Source organism: Myxocyprinus asiaticus, chromosome 49, assembly GCF_019703515.2.
Source record: "Myxocyprinus asiaticus isolate MX2 ecotype Aquarium Trade chromosome 49, UBuf_Myxa_2, whole genome shotgun sequence".
Classification (NCBI taxonomy): Eukaryota; Metazoa; Chordata; class Actinopteri; order Cypriniformes; family Catostomidae; genus Myxocyprinus; species Myxocyprinus asiaticus.
The window spans coordinates 15,450,062-15,466,425 of NC_059392.1; the positions used below are offsets into that span (position 1 = coordinate 15,450,062).

At 37.3% G+C, this 16,364-nt stretch overlaps 1 protein-coding gene across 2 annotated transcripts in view; it reads left to right on the forward strand.

Moving 5' to 3' along the window:
- Window positions 1-16,175, forward strand: part of LOC127438262 (coiled-coil domain-containing protein 50-like) — a 43,725-nt gene extending 27,550 nt beyond the window's left edge. For both annotated transcript variants that reach the window (XM_051693720.1, XM_051693721.1), the window contains exons 6-12: window positions 6,593-7,435; window positions 8,760-8,884; window positions 8,964-9,008; window positions 9,110-9,214; window positions 9,573-9,667; window positions 9,769-9,869; window positions 13,729-16,175. In XM_051693720.1, the coding sequence (XP_051549680.1) occupies window positions 6,593-7,435; window positions 8,760-8,884; window positions 8,964-9,008; window positions 9,110-9,214; window positions 9,573-9,667; window positions 9,769-9,869; window positions 13,729-13,748 (1,334 nt within the window). In that variant the 3' untranslated portion in view covers window positions 13,749-16,175. The remainder of the gene's footprint in view (window positions 1-6,592; window positions 7,436-8,759; window positions 8,885-8,963; window positions 9,009-9,109; window positions 9,215-9,572; window positions 9,668-9,768; window positions 9,870-13,728) is intronic.
- The last annotated feature ends 189 nt before the right edge of the window (window positions 16,176-16,364 follow it).

A 16,364-nucleotide genomic window follows, 5' to 3' on the forward strand; every position in this document is an offset into this window, starting at 1 on the left:
TCCCCGGAATTTCAATCACATATTTCAAATAAGCAGTAAAATCTGACAACAATGGTATTATATGTTGTGCTTCTTTAGCTCAGATCACGCAATATTCCTGGCTGGTCTAGCTAATGTGTGTGCACGTTTTGGAGTTGATTGACTGGTGATGTCTGTATCTCTAATGTGATTGGCTATTTTACCTATAAGGCGGGACTTCCGTTTCTACATCCACCATATTGGGCATTCCAATTTCTCCCATTCATTGTAATGCAAGTGGAATTCACGATCGAATGACTCTTATAAGTAGGTTTTTATTTTTTATGAATCACCCAAAAAGACTAACTCATGTTGTATGTTCAGAAGTATTTTTTTTTTTTTTTTTGTAATTTTTTTAACTATTAATGTTGCAGCCATTACTATTGTTCAGATTTACAAACTAAAAATATTAACGTAAGAATTTTGTGTTTATGGTTTATTAATAAAAAAACATTAAAATGTTACAAACAAAAGTATTGTTTAGATTCACAAATAAAAAGATACATATTCACTTAGATTCACCAACAAAAAATGCATATTTACATAACAGTTTTGTTGTATTAAATGGTATTTTAATTAAAATATTGAAATGTTACAAACAATTAGGGATGGGCAAAAAATATATATTTTTTTTGGTTGATTTTTATAAAGATTCTCAAACCATGGATTGATATTTTACTCTATGCGCAACCCTCCACTACACTGAGAAGAAAAAACTTGCATTTGCAACCAAATTACATGCTATGCAACTAAAAATGTATATATTTCACAACTGGCTGGTGAATGTTTCAGTTTCACTCACCAGTAATTGTGTAGTATAGTGGTAGGAGTATTCAGCAGCGAGATTTTTTCACTGCGTGTTGAGAGTAAAAGTTGCTTTGTGTAATGTGTGTCTAATAACGAAATCCACGCAACTGATTTGTCATTGTCTCTGTGTTCTTTACGGTCAATTGTTGATCAAAAAAAAAAAAATAAACATTTAATTTTAATCACGCATAACATAGATGAGAGAAAGCCATTCGAGTCTCTCTCGTTAACAAGCACTAATTTATAGACGCTGTTTACAGAAATGCACAGATTTCCTTATAAGAGACATTACCGGATTTTAGCATGTGTTCAACAAATCAATGTAAATACCTGTATATAGTACAAATTATGCAATTAAACAATAAAAATTTAACAATCTAATAAATGCAATATAATATATTTATTGATTTAAATACATTGATTTGTTCATTTTTAAGAAGCTAAAATGTGACCAATGAAACTAATAAAATATTAAATTAGTAAAATTAATATTTTCATATTGTACCTAGTTAGAAGGTCCCCTGTATAATTCACAGCATTGGCTATGAGTGAATTTATTTCATATGTAAGAAAAAGCAACATTGTTACTGAAATATACCCATATGAATCGATATCGAATCGAAATTGAGAGCTTGTGAATTGGAATCTAATCGAATCTGGAAATCTGTATCGATACCCAACCTACAAATAATAGTATTGTTTATATTCATAAATAAAGATATATATATATATATATATATATATATATAATCTCAATTATTGTAAGGTGACATTGTTTTTTTGTTGGGAAATATGTTTATGAAAAATACAAATCTGAAATATCTTGCATAAGTATTCAACCCTAGTATTTGGTCGAGCCACCTTTTGCTACAATAACTGCTTTAAGTCTTTTGGGGTACATATGTACCAGCTTTGCACACAGTAACGAAGTGATTTTGCCCCATTCTTCTCGGCAGATTTGCTCCAGGTTGTTCAGGTTGGTTGGGTGACTCTTGTGGACAGCAATTTTCAAATAGTGCCAATAGGATTGAGATCAAGTCTTTGACTGGGCCACTGTAGGACATTTATCTTTTTGTTCTTGAGCCACTCCAATGTTGCTTTGGCCTTGTGCTTGGGATCATTGTCATGCTGAAAGGTGAATTTCCTCCCAATCTTCAGTTTTTTTAGCAGACTGAAGCAGGTTCTCTTGCAGTATTGCCCTATATTTTGCTTCATCCATTCTTCCTTCAATTCTAAAAAGATGCCCAGTCTCTGCTGATGAGAAGCATCCCCACAGCATGATGCTGCCACCACCATACTTTACTGTAGGGGTGTGTGTCTAGAGGCATAGGAAGTGTTAGGTTTTCACCACACATAGTGCTTTGAGTTTTGGCCAAAAAGCTCTATCTTGGTCTCATCTGACCACAAAACCTTCTCCCACATCGCAGCTGGGTCACTCACATGCTTTCTGGCACAATCCAGATGTGCTTTCAGATGGTGCTTTTTGAGTAACGGCTTCTTTCTTGTCACCCTCCCATACAGGCCAGCGTTATGCAGTGCTCTTGATATGGTTGACTGGTGCACCATTACTCCACTCCCAGCCACTGAACTCTGTAGCTCCTTCAAAGTGATTGTTGGCCTCTCTGTGGCTTCTCTCACAAGTCTCCTTTTTGTTAGAGCGCTGAGTTTTGAAGGACGGCCTTTTCTTGGCAGTACCTGGGTGGTGTGGTGCAGCTTCCACTTCCTGATTATTGATCCAACTGTGCTCAATGGGATATCCAAACATTTGGATATTATTTTGTACCCTTTCCCTAATCTATGCATTTTTATTACTTTAACTTCTGCGGAATGCTCTTTGGTCTTCATTTTCCTTCAGATTCACAGCCTGACCAATGATCCTTCAACAATGGGTTTTTTTATCCAGAAAATGTGATTGCAACTTTAATGATTCACAGGTGGGTGCCAATGGTAAAGTAATTGTGTTCTTGTTAGGGCAATTTCTTTCATCGGTGTAACCTGGCAGCTTCCACAGCACAGGGGTTGAATACTTATGCAAGCAAAATATTTCAGTTATTTTTTTTTCTCTCCAACATAAAACCAATGTCACCTAACAATAATTGATTTTGAGTGAGTGTTTTAAAATAAAATATCAAACAGAATAAAATTTCATTGAACCATTTGTAATTCAGTAATATGAGATAATTGGTTAGGGGTCTGAATACTTTTGCAAGGCACTGTATATATATTCAAAAAAATATTGTATAAAAGTTTTTTTTAACTTTTTTTTTTTTTTTTTTTTTTTTTAACATTCCAGTTCATTTTGACATCCTTGCACTGTCCCTCTGTTTACGAGGCAGTAACGGGTTAGGAAGCTATTACAGTAATTAAACCATATTTTCTGAATGCATTTCAAGATACTTTCATCTGTTTGCTGTGAAGTTAAACAGATTGCTAAAGAACTTAACCACATGTTCATTGAAAACTCTCGTTTACAAACACTAAGAGTGCTCTCTCGCCTTTGACAGTTGTAGTATTAGTAGAATATATTGCAGTCATAATGTGTTAGCATTTAGCAAAAAATGCTACAAAACAGGACGTGCTAGTCGTTCATGCCATGCAGGGGATTCAAAGTCTGTTAACTGTGCCCTCACTGCATGGCTGCCCTTGCGTGCTAGTGTTTGCATTTAAACTTTTGCTCTCACATGTTATCAAGCTGTCATTCTGATGTGTTTAGAGACTCCTGCTAATTTGCTGGTATCATACCCATAGGGTCTGTTCACCTTTTGTCTGTGGATTCTTAATGAAGATTGCTTCTTTTTGGGCTGTACAGGAAACAAAGACAGGTAGTTGTAACATAAATGTTCAAATGTAGTGATTCATAGTGGTGAATTCCCATATTAACAGTTTGTTTAAAATCACTTATTAGTGCCAAGACAAGCCACACTATTACTATTGCTATTGAAACAACTATTGAACCTTTCTAAATAGCTATTACATGGTGCACAACTTGTCCCACACCATTTGTGCAACAGATATGGATGATACATTTCAGTCTTGTTGACATTCTCCCTCTGCATTGTAAAGTGTGCTTAAGAGCTGTACACTGATAAGCACAGATTAGCACCTGCCTACAGGGCACAACATAAAAGATTCACCATTTCAGAGAGCATTTATATCTTTAGCAAGCAAGACTACTCTCTCTCGCTCTTTGCCAAACTGTTGCAGCATAGCTAAGCTCTATTTACATGCCAGGATGCATATAATTATGCAGCTTTTCCGCAGTGATGTGTAATTCTCCCTGCTGGAGAAAGGAGGGGATCAGACATGTTTATCTAAATACTCTACCTCTGAATGTATTATAAAGAAATGGAGTTGTGGGAGGGTCAATTCTGTTAACAAGCTATTTGCAGTCTTCAAGTCTTAATGCAAAGGATTTGGTTTGATAGTATAGTGCCAAATCTAGAAAAAAACGAATTATTTATTGGGCTTTTTATAACCACTGAATGTATTAACTCATTGTAAATTTTGTTGTAGAAAAGCGATTGAGGTATAAAAAATAAACAGGATTGCAGCCATTAAAAAGCTTTTTTTTTTTTTTTTTCTGAAATGAAGCACTGCTGTCCCAACCCACATATTAAAGTCAACATGAAATTTATCAGTGCACATTATTCCAAAGAAAAAAGTTTGTCTTTGTAAGTAGTGATGCACCATAATTTCTGGGCTTATAATGATATTCCACAGTTTATTGTTGCCATTACATATAAGATCAGCAAAGACACCTACATTTGCTCCAAAGTAAATTAAAGCTAATAACATTACATGAATTCATTTACGTATTGATTCAGGTCTTAATAAATGCAAAAGTAAATAGTTCACAGCATCAAAGTGAGTGTGTTATGAGACATAATAAGCAGTTCTGTTCACTCACACTAATAATATCAGGTGCGTTTTGAAATTAAATTGTTTTTCTCTCTTCAAGTGACTGTGATATTCGTTTGCCTCGATTCTGATTTACAATCTCCATAGTTTTCAATCAAATTACTGTGTAATTTAACAGTTTCTTTTACAAAAATATCAGATAAATATACTTTACATTGCCACTTGTCATTCCAGCCCACATAAGAATATTATAAATTTTGTTTAAAAAAACCATGCAATATTTTGCCAAAAACCATGCAGTTCACATCAATCTCCCATTCATTCCTATTGGAAGTTCTGCAAAGCTTGTCAGAGCAAGCAGCTGTAACCAAGGAGGGGAAGAGCTTAGCGAAGGGTCAATTGACATCAAATGTTTGCTCTGAACTGGCTCCATTCTAGTATGTAACGCCCACTTTTCATGATCCAGGCATGTCCTGATTGATAAAATCGTGTCTCGTTCAACATTTTTATTTAATAGGATATCAAGTTTCACCCAGAAAGACACCACATTATGTCAGTAAAATGGATTGTAAATGCCATTTCATGTTGGCTTTTATCCTTATTGGACATTTCCAAGGGACATCTTTAATGTTCTCGCATGAAGGTGCCTCCATCCATAATGGCTTCATTTGAAGGGCTTGTATGTAGAGGTCGACCGATAGTGGATTTTGCAGATACCGATAACTAAGGTGGTGGAAAAGGTCAATTTGATTAATCGCCCAATAGTTTTTCAAATGTATTTACATAATGTAAAAAAAAATCTTAGTCTTTCCTCACTATAAAATCTTAGATGCAGTTTATTGTTCAACCAAAACCCCAATGATTATACTGTATATATTACACTATAGATCCAAGTTGTTCTAACTGTAGAATCCTCCAGCGCTGGCCACTGAAGAATAAAAAATAAAATAGACACTATTGGCATATATTTTTGCTGTTAACCAATCAGTAGTCTCGCAAAGCCAGATCTATGACTGCGGTACAGGTCTGGGGTCTATAGCCACTTCAGTTGGCCAAGAACTGCCCATTTAGATAGGAAAAGCCATCTAGCTAACATGTTTAGTGACCAATCACTGTCAGTTTTGTCATGACGGACTGTTCATGGGCGGGGTTATCGAGATGTATCATACCATAATAAAAGACAGACATGGGGAAATAAATCATTTATATAATGGCGCGAGAGTCTCCACGAGCGATTGCACAGAAAACACATGGGGAAAATAGTGGAAAGTATGTAGAGAGTCTTAAGTGCAGCACAAAAACCTCATTATAAAGCATTTCACATACATAAGTAAACAAAGCAAAATATGCAGCTCTGCTCATGGATATCCGCTTTACTTTCTGCTACGTGCCTCAAATGACATTTTGAATATGTTTAAAGATTTGATGTCACTAACCTGGTAAACTTAGGCAAATTCTGGGATTATTTCGTCCTCAAAAGCGCTCATTGTATCAACACAGAACCTTGTGAACACGATTTTATGGCTTCCAGGCGGACTGATAAAATGTCCTGTGTGCGTCTCTTCACTGAAGTTCCGTCGAACCAATCAGTCAGATTTGCGCTGGTTGTTCGAGAAAGCCTTTTCCAGTTTTGTGTGCTATAAGCATCAGACAGTTGGTACATAGACTGTGGGCGGGCCATCCAAGACTAACCAATCAGTCCAAAAAGCAACTATCGGCACCGATCAATTGATAAAACCGATATATCGGTCTACCTCTACTTACAACTACTACTCATCAATATCCTTTTGCCATTTTACCTTCTGCATTATCTACAGTGAACTAACCCCTTGTGTACTAACCCAGTAAAGTTTTTTTTTTTTCCCCTCATTCTGCACTCCACCTTTCCCTCACAATTGCTTTCAAACAGCCTTCCGATCTCCACTAGACTTGCGAGAGCAGCATCCTGGTTCCACTTCTCCAGGTTATAGAAAAGAAAGGTATCCTGACTACAGTCTTGCTCGATCCCCATACAACTCTCTTGACCCAGACAGAAAAAGAAATGGTACCCGCAACCGATATCCAGAACTTGGCCCCATTGAGTCTGGACGATCAAGGCATCCAGAGAGACACCCAGAGATCTATTCACCTGAGCGACGACCGAAATACCCTGAAGATTATTCAAAAGAGAAAAACAAACCCCTAGATCTCGACTCTACAGAACCTCGCAGAAGAAAGAAAAGGGATAAATTGGACGAACCTCGTTCTGCAAGAGGTGACTTGGATCCTGTTGTACGCAGAAAGGAGAAACCATTTAGGGATTACTCGGCTGGTCGGGATAGAGTTTGGGACAATGAGAGGAACTGGGACACAGAACGAGAAAAAGATGGACAGAGAACCAAAGAGAGGCCAAGGGACAGAGACCAGTCAAGAAGTCATGATCGACTGTTTAGTGAAGATGTTGACCGAGTCAACGAAAGGCACAGAAGTTTAGACAGGGAGGTGGACAGAAATGACTATGGACATCGTAGCAGAGACAGACAAAGGGAAAGAGGCAGAGATGGGAACAGAGAGAGACGCAAAAGCAGGGAAAGAAGCATAGAGCGGGAGCTGGATGATTACAGCCTTGCCCCCAGTAAGAAGACAGAAGACAGCCTGGAGTGGGAGGATTACAAGAATAGGCATAGGCTTCCATCAGGTCCTAATGAGGTGTTTGAGGAGCCCAGTTTCAGAGGTCCCTCTAATGAGGGCCAGTCCCCCCCCAGAGAAAGAGGTATGGACCTGGGTCCATGTGTTTGAGTGAACCTTCTGGGACTTTGAAGTGCCATCTGGTGGTGGGAATACTGTTAATGCATACTGTGATTTCTGCTGCTCCATTTTCCTTATCTTCGGTGATTTTGTTTATTTTCTCTGTTGGGTTTTGACTCTCTGAAATTATTCATGGGAATGATTCCTTTTGTGCTGAATCTGTGCTGTGGCAACAAGGCTACAAGTGAGGCAACTGCAATTGCAAATCCTTCTCCATTTAGAATCTGGATTGTCTCATCAATTCTTTCTCAATAAGGGCGAATCTTACAAAATCTTTGAAGAACATGTCCCAGTCATATTTTGCCCAATATCAAACGAAAAAAAAAAATGATTTTACTTAAAGAAAGTGAAGCCCGTTTTGAGCCCTTTTTTTTTTTTTTTTTTCATTGTGACATTATTTTTGTAACAATAGAGTGCAACAGTTGGGTGCCGGAAGTAGAAATCCCATTTATTTTCTCCATTGGCAAACCTTTAAAGACAGACTTACCTTGAGCTCTGAGGTTGCTAATAGATGGGAATGCTTCTGTTGAAGCCATCAGTCTGCATTATTTCAACTTCAATTAAAACCAAATCATGTTTAATAGTGGAATTTCTGGTAAAGAACTACACTACTCATGATCCTGAAGGGAAACAATCCAACAATTACAGAATTGCGGCCCGAGAGCGATGGCCCACTTCCGTGATGCACTGCGAATTACGTAATCGAGTCGGTCTCCCTACACACTCAAACTACTTGTATATTTGTATATTTCTGAATATTTTGCAATAAACTTAAAATATATTGTTTCTATACTTTAAATCAGTATTTTTTTTATTTTTTTTTATTCGACTACATTATTTGCAATGCTTCATCAGATTGTAGTGTACACAGTCTTGTACTTTTGTCCTTTTGTCAGATTTTCAAATACGTATTTGCTTAAAGTTATTGAGCTGGTTGGTTTGGTTTCGTGGCTTAACACTTAAATTACGAATTTTATGAAGTCCTTATGGAAAAAAAATACTTCCGGAAACCAAGATGGCTGATAAAGTGGGCAGACACTGTTACGCTCCAAGCACATTTTCTACCCCAAATCTTTTTTTTTTTTTTTTTTTTTTGACGCGAGCACATGATATTCACCCATAAATCCTGTCACGGTATCGCTTGCCAATTCAGTTTCAGGATTCATTTAAACAAAAATTTCTGCTTGTGCTGGTGTATGAATAAATAAAGAGGCTGATATTAAACTGAAGTGCTATAATGTGAACTGTCATTTTTGATGTGGACTAATATCCTGTGATGACCCCTGCAGGCCGGAAGGTTCGAGGAGAGTATGGCATGAGGGAAGCTACGCATGGATTGGCTCAATTAGACCTACAAGAACTAGAGCTCAAAGACATGGAGGTGGCACGCAGGCTACAGGAAGAGGAAATCAAGGTACCTTGCGTAAAACTAAGTTCTCTCAATTGTTAAAAAATTGACTATTTTTGATTACTTGTTGCTCATGTTTTTACAGGCCAGCCAAATTGACAAACGAACCAACCAACTTGCGGAAGATGAAGTACGAAATCTTTTACATAATGTCAAGAATGTTTTTATCTGCAGAACTCGTTTCTTGTGTGTTGAACAATGCAAAAGTTTATGTTTTGCATTTGATTTAAGGAATTAGCCCGACAACTGATGGAGGAAGAGAAAAGAGAGTATAAGAGATCGAGAGAGAAGGAGAAACAAGCGATGGAGAGAAGACAAGCTGAGGTGGAATATAAGGTAATCAACTTTATTCCGTCATGAAAACCGTATTGTTCCAGTACACCAGTTCTCCTGCTACTGTGTATGACTGCACAGAATCCAAAAGAGGCCACTTAATCTTAGTACTTGGTCAATTTATATATCAGGGACTCTATCTTCTAGTGAAAGGATGCCAATTAACAAATTTGCAAATAAAAGAAAGTTTTAATAAAAATTTGTGTCCTTTATATTTTTATGATGTAGTTCCAGGACCCCTCGTCTGTCATGTCTAACACTTTAACAATTACTATAGTCACAATATAGCATTGCCTCACTGTAAACTGCAGTGATTGCTCTTGCTGAAACTTCTGTCTAAAATACATTATTTATATTATAGCCAGTTCAAGAGGAAGTTGTACGACCACGAACGCGGGAAGAGGTGCACAGCAGAGAGGACGAGTACCAGAGAGCACGTAACCACAAACCTGCGAAGTACCATTTCCAACTCTGCTCATTTTTACACTTCTGTTCTCAGCAGTCTCAGTGGACTCTAATTGTTTCTCTTTGTTTTGTTCTGTCTGCCTTTGTTCCAGGCCACCTACACAGCACTATGAGAACATAAACCCGAGCTATGCTTACGCGGAGAGCCCTTATTCTCCTCGCCCTCCATCAAGGCCAGAAGCAGCATACAAAGGTTTGTTATGTACTGAAGCCTTCATTTATAGGAATAGTTCAGCCAAAAATAATAATTCTGTCATTATTTTCTCTTTTTAATAATAACACAAAAGGAGATGTTTTAAAGAAGATCCTCCATCTTTTCAATACAATGGCATTCAAAAGGGCATAGTTTAAATATCATAAAAGTAGTCAATGAAACTTGTGCATCATATGTTTTTTCTGAAGGTATATGGTAGATTTTTCAGCGAAAATCTTGATGTCTATTGCGTATTCATTCACTTTATGAAAAAAGCTCGTTCACAGTGGCTTGAGTGTTTACTTGAGATTTTGTTAGTGCTAGTTTTAAGCCAAGTTCCTGCTTGAACAAGCTTCTCCCATAGTGCTCCTGAACTGCCAACAGACGGCAAGATTTTTGCTGAACAATGACGAATTCTGGGTGGTTTCTTACCTAAACATATATCGTATGCCATCAGAAGACACGGTATATTACGTGTGAGTCACATTGCTAAAGTGAGGCACTATCGACTGCCATTGTACTGAAAAGATGGACTGTGATCTTTAAATATTTTTGATATTTTAACCGAATTCCGTGAGGTGGCGATTAATTTATCTAATTTATTGCATATCAATATTTGCTGTGAATGGCCTCCAAATAAAGATAATTTAATATATATATATATATATATATATATATATATATATATATATATATAAAATTATTGTTTATGTAATGTAGTAATTACAAATTTTCAAATATTAATTGTAGCAGATGATTAAAGCATTGATTAGACTATACAAAAAGTGGCTTTAGAATATGTTTTATTTTCATATCTTTTCCATTTATTTATTTCCATAAGCCTATTATTGGACAGTTATCCATTTTTAACTGAGGCTACATCCACATTTATCTGGATACATTTGAAAACAGCTCTCCATCCTCACTGCCATTTTCAAGAGTTTACCAAAAGTTACTCATCCACACTGAAACGTATGAAAACTCTTAAATCCACTTACTGGGCATGCGAAAAATCAATGTTGCATGTACAGTCTATAAAGTAATTGTCCTTGTGTTCCCTCGCTGGACAGCAATTCCAAGTAAACCTTCTGTCGCCTTTGAAGGAATGCATTGTGAAGATTGTGCAAAGTAACAGTTATCTTTAACAACATATAGCAGGCACAACAATGCCACTACAACATGGGCTACCATCTTGATTGTTTTGGGTTGAATCGATCACATGACTGCATCACATGACAGCAAATACGTCATCGTTTTAAGATATCTCCGTTTCCCCAGTCCACACTACAACATGAAATTGATCCACTTTGGAGCGCGTTCTCAAAGCTTCGTTTTCACTGTCAAAAATGCCATTTCAGAGTGGATAGAAGGCAAAACGAAGAAAAAAAAAAAAAATGTTTTCAAACAAAAACTTTTAGTGTGGACATGGCCTGAGTTTGTCAATATCGATTTAAAATGTTAGTCTATGTAGTGCACTCACTGAGCACTTTGTTAGGAACACCTGTTCACCTACTTATTCATGTGATTAACTAATCAGCCAATTGTGTGGCAGCAGTGCAATGCATAAAATCATGCAGATACAGGTCAGGAGTTTTAGTTAATGTTCACATCAACCATCAGAATGGGGGAAAAAATGTGATCTCAGTGATTTCGACCATGGCATGATTGTTGGTGCCAGACGGGCTGGTTAAAATATTTCTGTAACTGCTGATCTCCTGTGATTTTCACGCACAACAGTCTCTAGAATTTACTCCGAATGGTGCCAGAAACAAAAAACATCCAGTGAGTGGCGGTTCTGCGGATGTTAACGCCTTGTTGATGAGAGAGGTCAACGGAGAATGGCCAGACTGGTTCAAGCTGACAAAAAGGCTACTGTAACTCAGATAACCACTCACAATTGTACAATTGTAGTGAGCAGAATAGCATCTCAGAATGCACAACATGTCAAAGCTTGAGGCAGATGGGCTACAACAGCAGAAGACCACATCGGGCACTTTATTTGGACCGTAGTGTTCCTAATAAAGTGCTAAGGGAGTGTATGTACACATGTGCTGGATGCTCTTGGAGCGTCTCACTTTGGTTGCGTCGTGTTTCAGCGTCTCGCACCATAAGCACGCATTTCAAGATGCTATGTTGACTTAAAAGTAGATTGAAACTTTGAAAAATGTGTCAAGATCCCTGCATTCTATTTTGCTCTGCCCAGTTGTCTTTGAACGTAAAAGCGCATCATCTAAGAAAGACTCCGTATTCATTTTGTGCCGCCTTCTCATTGACGAGGCACATTGCCTGTACAACTCGAGTTCTAGATAGAAGCTGAGGCTACCCCCTGCCGAATGCGGAATGCAAAAACATGGCTTCTTACAGAATTAAGGGGCCATGATAAATGTTATTCTTTAACACGTTATATTTCATACATTGCCTGGCCAAAAACAAATTCGCTGTTTGGATTTAAATAAGCAGATACTTCAGAGCCTATATTTGGATCATTGTTGCAGTGATTTAATCTGTTTCAGCTGGCAACAATTATTTTAACCCTAACTGATGCAGTGTGTAGCTTCTCATTTCTTAAACAACCATGTCAGAAAATGTATCTCATTTTAATGGAAAAGATGTTATTGTGTTTCAGAAGGGGCAAAATATTGGCCTGCATCAAGCAAAGAAAACAACTAAGGAGATTGCAGAAATAACTGGTACTGGGTTAAGAACAGTCCAATGCATTATTAAAACCTGGAAGGATAGTGGTGAACCATCAGATTCGCAGAAGAAAAAATCTTGAATGATTGTGATCGGAGATCGCTAAAACACTTGAAGTTATATCGTAAAAATTCGACAGTAGAACTCACGGCTATGTTTAATAGTGAAAGTATGATCATTTTTACACGCATAATGCAACAAGAAGTTACAGGATTGTGACTAAACAGCTGTGTGGCCACAAGAAAGCCACTTGTTAGTGAGGCTAATCCAAAAAAAATAACTTTAATTTGCTAGGGAGCATAAAGATTGGACTGTGGAGCAATGGAAAAAGGTCATGTGGTCTGAGTCCAGATTTACCCTATTCCAAAGCGATGGGAGCGTCAGGGTCAGAAGGGAAGCGCATGAAGCGATGCACCCATCATGCATAGTGCCCATTGTACAAGCCTATGGAGGCAGTGTTATGATCTGGGGTTGCTTCAATTGGTCAGGTCTAGGCTCTGCAATGTTATGCGACAATAAAATGAAGTCGGCTGACTACCTGAATATACGGAATGACGAGGTTAGATTTTTCTTCCCTGATGGCACAGGCATATTCTAGGACGACAATGCCAAGATTCATCGGGCTCAAATTGTGAAAGAGTGGTTCTGGTAGCATGAGGAATCATTTTCACACATGAATTGGCCTACACAGATTCCTGACCTTAACCCCATTGAAAGTCTTTGGGATGTGCTGGAGAAAACTTTACAGAGTGGCTCGACACTCCCGTCATCAATACAAGGCCTCGGCCAAAAATGAATGCAACTCTGGATGGAAATAAATGTTGTGACATTGCATAAGGTTCTCGAAACAGTGCCACGACGAATGCGCGCTGTAATCAAAGCTAAAGGCGGTCCAATGAAATATTAGAGTATGAAACTTTTTTTTTTGGGCCAGGCAGTGTATAATTAATCATACTAAATTAACACGTTGAATGGACATTCCTAAATAAAACATCTCCTTTTGCATTCAGCATAAGAAATTGAGTCATACAGCTTTGGAACAACATAAGGATCAAGAGTCAATTATGACAAGTTTCATTTTTGGGTGAACTATACTTTTAAGATGCACCTTTTTCAAAGTCCAGTAGCATGTCATATTGGTTCCCTCCATTTTGTCCTCTTTTAGGTGCCTACTACAGACAGTGACCACAAGCTTCGACTGCTGTCCCATCATGAGTTGCTCTTTTCTTCCTTTTGGCCCTTTACTTTGCCAAGACCTCACTATTTATCAAAGAAGATGGAAGGGAGTCTGTGCTACACATGAAAATGGATTTAAAGACTATTTCGAGTTCTGAGGCTTTCTCTGAAGAGCTAATGTCACTTTATTTTTTTCCTTTGTTTATGTCGAGTGAGCTGATGTTGTGTCTTTATGTTGTGAAAGAGTGTATGAACTAATGTGTGACTTGTTTGCTTGATCTCATGTTCTTGTCTTATTGTGGATGACTGGACAGGAGGGATTCTACTGCACAGCTCTTTTTGAATTACCTATTTTTTTCTCAGTCCCTCTTGGCAATGTATTGTTATACTGAGATGAGCAACATTTGTTTCATGCACTCCCTAGTCTTGATTCCATGTTCCACTAGTCATTGCTGACCAGTATGCAGCAGATGTGGAGATTTCCAAGAATACTTTTTGGTTTAATCAAAAAGGAAAACACATGCTTGAATATATACAGCATAATTATGTGCTAAATATTTATTGATTTGTTTTGAGAGAATATATATTATTTTATTTTGGTTTTGGTTTGTCTATAAAAATGCTGATTGTGTAACTTTCACAGATTGATCCGAAGAGATCTGAGATCTGTTTTAAAAGTATAGTTAACCCAAAAATGAAAATTCAGTCATCATTTTCTCAACCTAATGTTGTTGCAGACCCATATGACTTTCTACCTTGGATTGATGATAGAATTTAAATTTTTAGGTGAACTATCCCTTTAATTCAAAGTTTCAATCCTGTTCAACAAATCTAATCTTGATTAGATGGTTCAGAGTTAAATAGGAAGTCTCTAGACCAATCAAATATCAAGGTGAGGCTGCCAATCATGGTTTAGTTTTCATCTTCATAGCCTTCATATAATTTGTGAGAGACTCTATACGTACACTGAGGGAAAACATACAGCTAGGGTTTGAGATGCTCAGCCTTCGGGTGCCTTTGCTTTTGGGATATTTGTATCCCTTACCTGCAGTGTACGTAGAGATTCTCCAGTCTTCACTGTAGGTTCTTTGGGACCTAATAATATGCTCCAGTGTTCAAGTGCATGCTGGATGAATGTGAACTCACTGGGGTTGACTATTTTTGAATCTTGTATAAAAATGGACACAAAACACAGCTCTACTTCTCATTTTTATATTTTTATTTTTTATTTATAATAAAAAAAATAAAAAACAGAAAAATACAAGCTTAAAAGGCATGTAGTAGCATTGCTATTGGCACAGATGTAAGCATTGTTTTCATGCTTGCATTATCATATACAGTTCATACTAATTTCTCAATGTTCAGATTTACAGTGCTTTGCAATTTTTGGCAAACTTGCTTTAACCAGGGACATAACATCTTCTAGCAAAGGCAAATATGTCTATAGAGCCCATTGGTAGACAGGTAGGGAATTTATCTTCTGAAACACTTTTGCATTCCCTCACAGTAGTTTGCATTTTCTAGTAACATATTTTGCATTCCCTCACAGTGTTTTGCGTTTCCTACTAATAAGGTTTGTGTTCCCTCGCATTAGTTTGTGTTCACTCTCAGTAGTTTGCGTTCCCTTGTAATAAATTTTGCGTACCCTCGTAATAAGTTTTGCGTACCTCATAGTAAGTTTTGCGTTCCCTTGTAATAAGTTTTGCGTTCCCTCGCAGTAGTTTGCGTTCCCTCGTAATAGGTTTTGCGTTCCCTCGCAGTAATTTGCGTTCCTTCGTAATAAGTTTTGCATTGGCTTGCAGTAGTTTTTGCGTTCACTTTAATTAGTTTTGCTTTCCCTCATAATAAGCTTTGCATTCCCTTGTAATTGGTTTAACTTTTCCTACTAATAAGGTTTGTGTTCCCTCGCATTAGTTTGCGTTCACTCGCAGTAGTTTGTGTTCCCTTGTAAAAAATGTTGTGTACCCTCATAGTAAGTTTTGCGTTCCCTCGCTGTAGTTTCTGTTCCCTTGTAATAAGTATTGCGTACCCTCGCAGTAGTTTGTGTTCCCTCATAAGTTTTGCGTTCCTTCGTAATAAGTTTTGCATTGGCTTGCAGTAGTTTTTGCGTTCCCTCTAATTAACTTTGCTTTCCCTCATAATAAGCTTTGCCTTTCCTCTTAATTGGTTTTACGTTTCCTACTAATAAGTTTTGTGTTCCCCCACAACAGCTTTATCTATCTCTTACTAAATTTATCACGATTTTACTACAATAACCATATTTTAACCATGATATTCATAGTATAACCTTAGTAATAATAATACAGGAAAGACAAAAATATGATAATAAAATTAAATAATTCCTATCAATCAAAACTAAGAAAAAAAACCGATATCATAAAATACATTTCCTCCCTGTCCTTTATGGGGCTCCTTTCAGATAAGAGCTGCAAACAAGTGTGGCTTCCGCAAAGTTTGTCAGCACTCATTCTATCAGTGCTTTTTTGTTTTTGTTAACCATTGGAAACATTCAATTACATTCTGTTTGATCCTTCACATTTTGCTTTTGGTATCGGGACTATGATTGTGTGGGTTACATGTAGCATACTGTACAGATCCAACTAAAGACAGCAGCTACTTTTGTAT